At 45.0% G+C, this 12,645-nt stretch overlaps 1 protein-coding gene across 1 annotated transcript in view; it reads right to left on the bottom strand.

The window, feature by feature from the left end:
• The window catches only part of igsf9ba (immunoglobulin superfamily, member 9Ba), a 45,543-nt gene extending 33,331 nt beyond the window's left edge, over nucleotides 1–12,212 (bottom strand). Inside the window, exon 1 of the mRNA XM_076146403.1 lies at nucleotides 12,149–12,212. Within this exon, the coding sequence (XP_076002518.1) occupies nucleotides 12,149–12,212 (64 nt within the window). The remainder of the gene's footprint in view (nucleotides 1–12,148) is intronic.
• Nucleotides 12,213–12,645: the final 433 nt, after the last annotated feature.

Genomic DNA, 12,645 nt, shown 5'->3' on the forward strand with positions numbered 1-12,645 from the left:
TTACTATGAACACTACCAGGGTTGGCGTTTGGCCATTAATGTCCAGGCATGCTGCCGAGCGTTGACCTATCAGATGACTGAAAGGTCGGCATACCTGCCTCAGCAGAACGCTCACTCTGGGAATGGATTTTCTCCAGCTGCCACCCCCGCTTTCATTGAACCAACCGTGTCTCCGACGTCGGAGTGAGTGCAAATGCCCGCCCTCGCCCCCAGGGGGAAAATCGCTTCAGGGATCAAGAGACATGCTGACGTTTTGGCTCTGGAGGAACACCGGCTGAATATCTTAATGCCTTCATTAGCAGTATCATTTGCATTAGCAGGGCTCATTTTTACAGGAAGAAACTATATTGGGACTTGAGCTCAACCTAGAGGCAACGCTGGTGTAGTAAAGCTCTCCACCAGTGTCCCTGTTGTGGGAAATGGAAATTTTTATAACCCCAGTATTTTGGCTGTTCTGTCAGAAAACTGAGGCTTTGACTCCATCTCTGAAAGCAACATGCAATACTACAAATTTAATCTGCATTATCCTGTTGATTGAGATAATCCACCTCATTTGATTTAGCCAGCATACATTTGGGAGCCAAACAGATCAGATTCCATCAAATTATACTTTTTTAAAGTGGAGACGTGGTCTAACAGTCACGTGTCTCCGCCCTGTAATCTGCTTTGCCTCTGGACCTCAATCCCATGAAGGGAAAGGGCTGAGTAAACGCTGATGATCAAGACAAAACCAAAGAAACCAAAGAGAGCATGGCTGAGTGAACCCCACGCAGCCATTTAACAGGCTTTGACAGACCACCACAAGTCTAATAAAACAACTAATTTGCCTTGGACGTTGCAAATTGATTGATAACTGCAGGCCATATAGAGGCTGTCCACCAATGAGAGAACACCACCACTGGCTCCCAGTATTTCCTGTTAGTAAAGAAGCTTTTTGTGTGATATAAAATGAAACTACAGAGGATTCAGCGCAGTTTTGATCAAGCATACGAATTCCAGCTACAACTTTGCCTTGGGGCTCTTATTCCTTGACGTTATCGCATGTGCAGAACTAAACCTTTCTCGTACGCCACTTTGGATGAAACCACCTGCCAAATGGATAAATTTAAATCCTTAAGGGGGGCTGAGAATAATTAAGAGGGGGAGCCGATTGTTGGCCAGGCCGTAGACGTCGAGCGTGCTGGCCTCTTTAACGTGCCTCTGAGGGGAACCTGTCCCATGCAGTTATGAGCACCACAAAATCTCTTCGCCTAATCCTCTCAGGTGTGCCAAAAGCTTGAAATTAACACCTGAGCACACTCTGCTCTCATTTATAACACCTTTAAAAAAGATCATAATAACTCCTATCAACACCCAGCATGCTGAGAAATATGACACTGACACTGATCCTGGACACTTAAATATTTTTTGAAAAATTCCACTTATATTTCTCGGGAACCAGGTGTTGTATAACAAAGTATGGTACAGACTCTGTTATGCGCCTTTGTCTGAACTTGTGGGTCCGCTGCTTGTGCTCTATGGTTTCCGTGTCGACAGAAACAGAGCGCGGCCCCCCCTCCATCCATAATGAAACACACTGGATACATTGTTTGGCCTGAGTAAGTAGGGTCACTTGACATGAAGCGCAAGCTCAAACCCTGTGGCACAGCCGTGCATGCTGCTGAAATCCATTGTTTTCTCTGCAGACAGTTCAGGTTGCAAGTTCATCGCGTCAGGTTTCTGGCTGACATTATTTTTGGATCCGGGGCGGTGTGGAAGAACAAGCCTCGGACAGGGAAAAGACTATAATTGCTTGGGACAATATAATGTATTTTTATGAGACCCTCAGGGCAGGTCAGGACAATCGGTACAAGCTCGGACACACTGCTTTTGACACAGTCTTTTTCCTTAATGGAGACACAGTGAGTCGGAAGGGTTTGGGTACATTCACAAGAAGACATACAGGAAATGGCACCTGTGAAAACTAAGCAGTATACTTCAAGGCAACTGGACTCCCCCAAGATACACACAGAAGGAACACCAAGGACCAATTGTCTGCAACTCTGTCACCAACAACAATACCAAATACTGCACCACCATTCTGCCTCATCTTGTCGGGGAACACAGTGCACCACCTTCCCAAACCCCAAGGACTTTGAGCAGAATGATGTCAACTGTTGAACAGACCACTATCGGCCCAGAACTGCTTCCTGTTTCCTTGCAGCAGATGACGGCAGAACTCAAGCTGCAGACTGAATACGCTGAGGTAGAAATCCACAGAATGAGATCTGCATAAATCAGACAGATAATAAATCCAGGAGCCCAGTATGTTTTATGTATTTATCCTCTGCATATAGCAGATTTATTGCTACGCCGGTCGTGAATTCTTGAAGGGTAACATTTCAATCACCTGTCAGATAAATCATTTAAATCGCAGGCAGTTTGATGTATAGAAGCGAAGCGTGGGGAATGATTCCTCTTTTGTTTGGCACAGGTGCTACACAGTACATATAAATAAAAGGGTGATCCATAAATAAAAATACTCTGGATGTGCTGTAATATACGTTGCAATAAAAGTGTGTTCCAGGTCAAGCAAGAGCTGCCCAGACTAGAACATACATAGACCCACCAGGGATTTGAACTCTCAGCATTTCCAAGTGAAGGTGCTGAAAAAGGTTCTTGCATGAAAAGCACACCGTACTATACTTAGTAATGATAACAGATTTGTACAGTAAATATACCCTAGAGGCAATTTTGGGCAATAATCGCCCAGAACAAAGCCAGTGAATTATTTTGGCAGTAATGTGGTCCAATAACACACTTGTACAATATTGTGGGAAAAGTGGGAAAACCTTAGGAGTACAACGTTGGATAATTTTATATAAGCATCATTTAGATTCTCTTCTATAGGGGAGCCTTAAATCTCAACACTGACACTGCTCACTGTAAAACTAATATCCAATATTTACTGCATGCTAAACTGGTAGAGAAACGGAATGGAAACTGCACGTGGGAAAGGGTGACCATTGCTCAATGCTGGTATAGATTTGGTAGAGGATACATCACAAGCTGTGTAAGCCTCACAGTGATGAGGACATGATTTTTGCTGGACAGAGCTCCCAGTGCAGAGCAAGTAATGGAATCTGGACTGGACTGTGGCTGGAGTAGGGAGGGAGTCTCAAGGACGTGTGGCCACTGGGCTGGATGTGCCACTGACAGGGCGGTAATTGAATGCCAGCCTGCATGTGCTGAAGGTCACATCAGAGGATGGTCTGAGAACGTGTGTGTGTGTGTGTGTGTCTGTGTGTGTGTGTGTGCAGGCTGTATATGTGTGATTGCAGTGTTAGGGGTATGGTTGATGCTTATCTGTGTATCAGACTCAATCTGTGATGTGTAAAATAAGAGTGCAGCAAAAATACCACTGATTCCATGTCTTCACCATCTCCCTACACACACCTAATTCAATTCATTCATTCAATTATGATCCCTTTTATTGGTTAAATTAAGTTGGATTTGCTTTTTTTACCATTTCAAATAGTATATCATAAGGGAAATTTAATTGGTTGGGCTCTAAGTTGCTTGCTAAAATAAAAGTTCACAAAGATACACATTTTTGTAATTCCAAGAGGGATTCAATGCATTTATCTTTAACCATGTCTGTGTCCACCAGTGGACCCTGAAGGACCGGATCAGATGTTCACCTGAGCAGGAGTCTTTAGCTGATCAGGTGTGGACAGAGCAGCGAGACATTGAAGACATACAGCACTGTTGGAACCTGATGACCCAGAATTGAGAACCACTGGCTCGACGCACAAAGAACAAAAATGATGTAGCATTTTTGTGGTGGTCCTCTTTAGGTCATAGAGGCAGGGTTTATCAGCAGGATGGACGACCACACGTGGATGTAACAAAAGGCAGTGATCCAGGGTAATCAAAGATAAAGCCAATACACAGCTTTGAATACAAACTGTTCACAAGAACACTGACAACACCACAGATGCAACCAACCGATGTGTTAAGGATGTTAGGTTCAAGGATCTACAATGTTTCCCGCACATTCTGCAGCATCATCTGCCGAGCGAGAGGCTAATCATTTCTCCGACACGTCCTTGCATTCTGCCACTGATTACACAAACACAGGTGGCGTTCGGCTGACAAGACAGCGACCTCAGCGTCTTCTCGCTTTTTACATTTGCACCGGGACAGTTAGGGGTGGGGGTGGAGGGGGAAGCGCATCGGGTCTCTTTCATTGTTTGGCCGCCTTTAATAAAAGTTTCCCCTCAGACAAGCCGGTCACAGGTAGGGATGCAGCGGATGTGCTGACACCTGTTTTCACACAGACCGAGACAGCGAGAGGATGGGGGGGTGGGGGGGGGGGGGTTAGAGAGGGCTTGCCAAAGGTGCAAAAGGCGAATCGACATTGCGGCGCACTGCACAGTCAGGGGTGAACACTGTAAGGACGTCTTGCAGTATGTCACTGAAAAGTCATCATTCAGTCATTTTTAGGGGCACTCACATTTTACGAGAAAGATTCTAGATTAATTGATGCTTTATCCAAGGTGTTTTAAAATAATTACACAAAGAGGCATATCGCTTCTAATTTGTGCTTATTAGTGCTTTCATATGCTTGTCTAATTACAGCAGGTTATAAGAACGCTTATTCAGCATCGATAAATCACTTAGAGTTATACGCAGCTCTAAAACTGAATGCGAGATGCTGCTTTGTGTATTCAAGCTGATGCCAGAGCTCCTTTATGTGTACTGCTCAAACATCCAAAGACAAAAAGGGGGCGACATGACATATTAGGATTCCCCGTCCCTGTCCGATGCTTAGATAAGTCTAGTGGTTGCATTTTGTGTACAGTCAGTACCTACATTTTATCTGTCTAGTCCAGCCCTGCTAACGTCTTTGCCACTCAAACACCTCAAGAAGAATACTTCACTCTCAGTCTTGCACAAAAAGGATTTGTCAGAGACCTTGTGGTAGTGGCATGACGCCAAGCTCAATCAGAAGTCAGAGATGTAGAGAATAAGACCCAAGGTCCTTCGGATGCTGCTTTGATGCATTTTTTCACACTGCGCCCATTGTTCATCTCAATCACTTAGTCCTTGAGAAATCAAAGATCATTCTCTCACTCGAGGTAGGAATTCGAGCAGGCATCAGCCGAGATGGAGTAAATGTTGGATCCTGTTATCAGCTTCAAAACTCCCTATATGATGACAAAGACTGAGGTCTGACACACAGAAGTCCCTGAAATTCAAAGGTCTTAATCTTGTGGAAGGTCGGTGTCACTGTCATAGCTTTTGATGGTGTGCTGGTATGTACAGCGTACACAGTGATCTTGCAGCTGTACAATTTCTCCTGAGGAATCTCTTGCTTTCATATTGTGCGAATAAAAAGATCATTTTACTCACATGAATTCAACCACTTCAGTGTTCCACAGTCTGCCAAATGCCACCAACACAGAACTCAATACATTCAGGTTGGAGAACCTCATTTACCTAAAGATAAATTGGTTGTTGGTGGCCAGTGAGAATTGGAAAATAATAGGACTTGAAGTGGTAACCATAGTGACAACACGAGTGGGCCTGTATCATTGTACCCTTGCAATAGTGCCACAACAAAATTGGTGGAACTGCAGGCCCAGTTCACTAGACAGGACCTCATCACTGATCTCTACTGTCTGGTGGTCATTACATCGCCATCAAACAAAATACATGCCAGATATGCTGATGATCATAGGATTGATATCACCAAGTAGGTTGAATTATAGAGTAACATTAAATTAGAGATTCTGCAAAGCACGTGTCATAATCTGTAAACATACTGTGGAACTTAATGACCTAAGTCATCTGCACTGCACAACCTCTTTTCTTGAGATCCACTGACTGTTGGCCTCGCTCTCCATCATTTCATTATATCATTACAATTCCCTGTTCAATAGGTTAATTTACCACTTGGCTCCCTGATCCCTTTTATTTATATATTTGTTCCGGCTATAAATATACCCTGCAGTGAAAAATTCTGATGTAAGGTCCTTTGTAAAACACAACATGCCAACATTATCAAACTAAGCAACTGAGATCTTGCGGGTGGCGGAACGGAACCACGCGATTTAAAAAACTGGCTTTCCCAGAATGCTGCAGGCCTTATTTGCGAGGAGAATCCACTGGGACTGGATTGGCTGAGGGAGGAGAGTGGAGTGGAAAAGGAGGGGGGAGGTGGGTTGCGGCGGTGGGTTATCGCCAGAGAGAGCTGGCACATGCCCAGTGCTGCGAGTCTGCCATCCACAGCTTGAAGCACAGGCTCATTTCTGTGCTCGTTACTCTCATTATTAGGAGCCAGAATGTACAGCGTGCAGAATGAACCTGAGAGTTATGTCGTACTGTATGTTTGTTGGAAGATCACTGAGACGGGACTGTGATGAACTGGTTTGATTGTATCAGAGGAGGCACTTGGTAGACGAATTAAAGTACCAGCGAAATCTGTGAAATACACAAACTTAAAGCAGCGCCGTTTTAGGCAAAAAAAGCAAAACTTATTGCAGGAAATACACATTGCTGCTCATTTCTTAACAATAACAACAACTCATTAAATTGATGAATATATAGCTGTGTCATAAGCCTTTCTATTTTATCAATGAGCAAATTTATGTCCACTTAATGTCCATTAAACTTGTAGGACCATGTGATTGACAAAGGTGAGATTGAGGTTTCTTGGGGTGAATGATTTGTGTCAATGAATGGCATCAAAATGAAATTTCAGAAGTGGGTAATAACAGAGATTAATCAATGAATAAGAGGGAAATATGATGAGGTGTAATTGCTCCGTCCCCATCTCGAGATTGGCAGCGTGCAGGAGTGGCACAATGGTCGATGTGCCACCATTTAATAGCATCTGATGTTGCAGAAATTGTTTAGTCTGTCAGGCGCACAATCATTCAAAGGAAAGGGAGCTTGGTGTATAATGTGTTCTCAAGTAGACTAAAATAGCAGTTGTGTCAGTTCCTAATACCTTGATCGGTTGTCATCTAAGTTTTTTAGGCAACTGCTGCTTCTGAGCAAAACATAACGCCTCACTGACGAACCAGCAACTCTCAATCAACCTCATGGGTGCACTTGTGCTGTACTGAAACTGAGAAGGTTACAGTATGTAAAGTAATACACGCAGTACTTAAACACACTGTAGAAGAAAGATATTGAGCCTATAGCTTCACTGTCCATCAGCAAATAAAACTGTCACAATTCAATCAACTGGCTTCAAATCTCTGGTATAACTGGCATAATGTCTGATTAAATCACAAGCAACAGAAATTAAATATTAACATTTCACATATAGCATCCATGACTATTGCAGTAATCGCTGAAGAAAACAAACATATTGATTTGGAACATGTCAAATCCATTGTATCAAGTCAAGCTATGACATAAAGATAAATGTAATTAAAACCAACCAATTCCATCCTCAGATATTGTTTGTGTTTCTTCATTGAATTGCTGCATCGATTGGCGTTGGGGCCTAAATGGAATTGACCCTACGACTGCGAGGCAGTGACACGCTATGTTCTCCTGTCTGTCACCAGACTGTAGACGCTTCAGCCCCACAGATGGTAAGGAGTGGCCTCACGGATGTTGGATTAATGTTTTGTGATAAATGTATTAAGCGTGAACACACAGTAACAGTAACAGCAAGGAAATCCAAAGTGTGATATTCATTGGAAGTTCAATTACTACACATGAAACTGCATTTTCTTCTTACATCTCTGTTAACATACTGTATAGAATAAGTGAATATCTATAAGTCCATATCAGCTACTAATATCCACTCACTCGTGTATTGATCAGGCTTTATTAGATTATACCTTCAAAATAAGTCCTAAATCATCGAATTGTCCTGAACGGGATGTTTAAACACTTGTATTACCTTAGATATTAAATATCTAGAATTATGAATACGCTGCAGATGTTGAACATATGAGAACACTGCTGTCAAACATTTTCTTCACCGTCTCATTGGAAAAGCAGTCTGATACAACGTCCCAGACGGTTCCAACATTCAGGCCAGAACTGAAGACAGTCCAATCATGAAGCTGGGACCCCCCCGAGACAGGCGGGGAGCTCTCAGACAGTGCCTCAGCACTACTGGGGAACCTTCAGATGCATGACTGACAGTTTTGACACCTCCACCAACACAGTCTGCCTCTCCATCTCCGTCTTTGAAGAGGCGTGCCTTCCAAAGAAACCCGGCGTCAAGAACAAATACGGCAGTCTGCGGTTCACGTGGGAGCGCTCCGGATCCTGTGAAACATCAAGGATGCGCCGGGGCTCACGAGGCGGAAGGGAAGTGCATATGAATAGAATGTGCCCAAAAGCCAGCTTGACAAAAACCTTCAAAAACACTAAGTCCCGGTGTAGGAACATCTCCGTCTGCAATCAGTCACTCAGGATGGAGAGTCTTTCAAACTCTCCGCTCCCTAACGCTTCCCAATGACATTTAATTACTTTCTATACTGCCATCAGCGTCCCCTTCGCTGCACCTTGATTGGCTGCCAAGTCGCTGTTGACTTTGTTGGACTAACCTAAAGTCTCAGGGACCGTATGCTGCCTCCCCAATGGCTCCTTGGCACGAGTGAGCTTCCTCTGCTGCCCGCTCACTGAGGCTCACTGAGGCTCACTGCTCACGCGCATTGTTCAATATCGACAATGTTTTGTGAAGATTACCACTTGTCGAGTCTGATTGAAGGGGCTCAGTGTGAGTAACGATTAAATAAATTGGTCCATTTACTCGATTTATCCAATTAGGTTTTCAGAAACTTGTGTGGAATTGGTTTATTTTACACCCAACGACTACTGTACTTGTGGGTGTAGTTTAATTTAACGCACATTTGAACTGAGCCTACTTCAATTTCCTATAATGCATTTCAATTGTTTAATATCTTTATTTACTCTTGTTTAATTCATTATTCAATTGAAAAGCTCTGTCTAAATCCACAGGCAAAAACGAGAGTTCAATGCAAAGCCTGACAGTAGTTCCCAGTATCGCCTGGTGACAATGAATACAGCGCAAAAAAGGTTTCCTGCCATCTTGGAGAGCAAACACCAGCACTCAAACTGAACATCAACCTAAAATAAGTAACGATAAGTCAATGCTGTTGCCTGGGTGTATTGGAGAAGCCGAACAAGGCTGCAAACGCTGCCCTTCTGTTTTTGGCTGCAAACCCACCATTTTGTCTACAATAACGCACCACCACTCAATTTAGTTTGGAGTGCACCTCCCCCTCCTCCCCCCTGTAACCACTGTCAATCCTCCAGCCCGTTGTCTTCATCTCAAAGGAGAAAGAACAAACGGCCGAAGCTCAAAAAAACGCTGCGATGGCTTGAGGCTCTCGTTTTCAATCTGCTTCACTTGGCTGACGCTGTCGTCTAGAAGACTGACGTGGTTATTTTTATTAACAACTACAGGCAATTAGCAGCGATCTCAGCCATGATGTCAACCTTTGAATGCACTGGTATCATCGGACTTTTGTTATGACAGACACACAGTTTGACCCCTGCAGGTTGCCTTAATGTGCAAACTTGTCAGTGGAAATTCCAGCCAGCATGGGTGACATTTAGTCTTGAAGATGTAGACGACTCTTCAGCCATTGATTTCACCTGCATACCTGCTACCTAACAAAACTTTCTCATTTGGTGGCCTTAAGCTTTCATATATCTATGAAACACAGACATCCACTCTATGCAGCACCCTCCAATTGTGGTCGCGAAAAAGATAAGAAGATACAATGTACCATAGTCTGTGTATGGGAGGGAGGGTGCCACTATAGGCTGCACCATGCTACATCCCACAACCCAGTAGGGGAGGTGAAAACTCCCTTTCCGCCAGCCAATTTTTTTTGGGGGGGGGGGCTGCCTCCGACAAAACCTGTGACTTTCCGGCGCCGCCCCTCTGCCAGACTTCATGCAGCGCCTGGCTGTCACATGTGGCGAGGTGTGAAACTGAAAGTTAGGAAGCGCCACGTTTCTCTCTCAAGCTACGTCTTCTCTCCAGTAGAGAAAAGAAACAGAAACTGTGTGCCGCTCAAATACTCACTTAGCATCAACACAGAATTACAGTCAAATATTTAGACCCCCTCCTGCAGTTCATGTTTGTGCCGTTTCCCTGCGTTCATCTAATTAACTGCATTGAGATTACAAAGACCCCCTCCCCCCCACACACACACACACCACCCCTCTCTATGATAGCATTCAAAACAGGCAGGAACACATTTACCCTCCGCCCGAGTCAGACAGACTATGTCGCATGGAGCACACTGCAGCTTTAGCACTGGTCACATTCCTCCACAATGTCTCGCTGCAACATAACGTCCTGTTGATGTGTCAGTACATGATGTTGCCATTTAACTTATTAATATACAGCATCTCTGTAAATACTGCCAAGACAAATGACTTCACATTTGTCGTTATGAGCGATTATTCTTAAATCCAATTCTCTGCAGGGAATTGAAGCGTTCTTTGTCAGTGTTTGTTACTTCAGGCTCCTCCAGCCTTTATTAAAGCTCAACATTCAGCACAAAAGAAATTACCAATCAAGAGAAAGGAGCCAAATCTCAGCTCAACTGTGCCGCTCTTGCCCAGCTCATCTGCCTTGTTTGCTTTGGGAGCTAAGTTATTTGTTGGCCATCTGTTTAGAGTCATGTTGGTGGCTACTCGCAATCCTGTCCATCTTGCATGTAAAAGGCAATGATATATAATAAAGAAATGCTTCAAATTCAAATTAAAGTAAGTCTATTCAGGATAAATCAAAGAAAAAAAACATTTAACCTTTACTTATTATAGTAATTATTCATATTGGGCCAATCTAGGATGGAACAATGTGTAGTATTTTAAGGATATGATCAGTATACAGATATTAGACAACACTAAACTATCATCTTTCTTATGAAGCAGCATCTGCGTTCACAATATACCAAATGTAGCATTTGATCCAGTCTGTTCCATTGCAGTACACATTGTGCTTTGCTTTGGGCCTGGCTGGCATCGCAGAGGAGCCAGACCTGCGAGCAGACCAGTTTTGACTGGGTATGTGGGGTCAGTGGGATCAGTTACCAGGCAACAGCTTGGCACATGTCTCCCTCATCTGGACACAAGCGGGAGAGCAAGGTTAAGTAAGTACATAGGTCAGTGCGGAGAGCTCAGGAAACCGGGAACAAAAGAGGGAAAACGGGCAATTTGGTGGATCCTCAGTTGATGAACCATTCAAACCAGTAGCAGGCGCCTGGTTGCCGTGCATCCCATTGTGTCTGTGCACCGCGTTCCACACACACAGACACACACACACACACATGCATGAGCCGCGTACATTCAGCATATATAGATTACACGCGTGCAGCAATCGGATCTATCAAAATCCAGGAGTGCATCTGATCTGACACGTGATGCATTATTTAGTTACTTTTCCATCTCGCAGGCTGAGCCGCTCGGTCACACCCCTCAGTGCACAACTAACTGCTGGGACCGCTGCTCGCTATCATATACTGCATACAGATCTCCATCCAACAGCAGCAGCAGTAGCAGCAGCAGCAGCAGCAGAAGAAGCAGCAGAAGCAGCAGCACCTCCACCCCCCCGACGCGGCGCAAACGCGGGCCAATATTCGCTGGTTGTTTTATCACACAGCCGGAGCCTCCTGAATAGTGCACACACAGACACATACGCGCGTGCACACACGCATATACACACACCGCAGGGCCTCGCCTCGGCTCCCGTACGTGTCGATGGGCTCCAGTCTGTCTTTGTCACATCATTCTAGACAGTAAAGCGTTCGTATTCACGGCAGCCCCCCCCCCTTTCCTATCCTCCCATCCTCTCCTCTCCTCACCCCCCTCTCCTCCCCCCTCACCATGTGAATTTACATCCCATCCGGATGATAGCTGAGCCTATATACGGCCCCGTTTCCAGCACAAATGCTATGAACTTTCACACATGCGGCCATTTGTGCAGTGTGAAATAGCCACACAGCCCCGTGCCGATCCATCATACACACACACACATTCACACACACAAATTACAAAAAAATACAAAAATGTCGTGCGATTCAATCAAACAGGAGCGGAAGAAATGGGGCATCACACGCTGCAAACAGCCCAGCACATATATTGCACTTCAACTCACCTTGAGCGGCCGTTCCTCTGGTGCTGAATACACTTGCTATCAGAGTGGCCACATACCAAATCATAGTACTATTGCCGACCAGCTTCTACCACGCAAACTGCCCCGTTGGACCGATCTGTCATATTCGACCTTGCACCTCAGAACCTCAGAACCTCGCTCCCTCCTCTCGTCTCCTGCGCTCTCTCCTCGTGGCGGCGATTCCCTTCATCCCTTCCCTCCCCCGTCCTTCCATCCGCATCCTCTCTCCCGAAGAGACAGAGCACCTGCACCGCCGCGGCTCGTAGTAGACGGGAGACGGGGGCTGCTTTTTCCTTTTTTTCCCCCCCTCCTCTCTTCCCTTTTCCTTTTTTTCTTTTCTTTTTTTTTTTTACGAGCGCATAGTGAAACCAAGTGTGTGAGCCCCAGCCACAGGTCCCCGCCTCCACCGCCGCCGGATTGGCTACAGTCTGGGGCTTTGGGGCGGGTATTGGCTGCCCGCGCACGCCCCCGCGTCCCGA

Source organism: Genypterus blacodes, unplaced genomic scaffold, assembly GCF_046128005.1.
Source record: "Genypterus blacodes isolate CSIRO-AG114 ecotype Tasmania unplaced genomic scaffold, CSIRO-AGI_Gbla_v1 ptg000032l_1, whole genome shotgun sequence".
Classification (NCBI taxonomy): domain Eukaryota; kingdom Metazoa; phylum Chordata; class Actinopteri; order Ophidiiformes; family Ophidiidae; genus Genypterus; species Genypterus blacodes.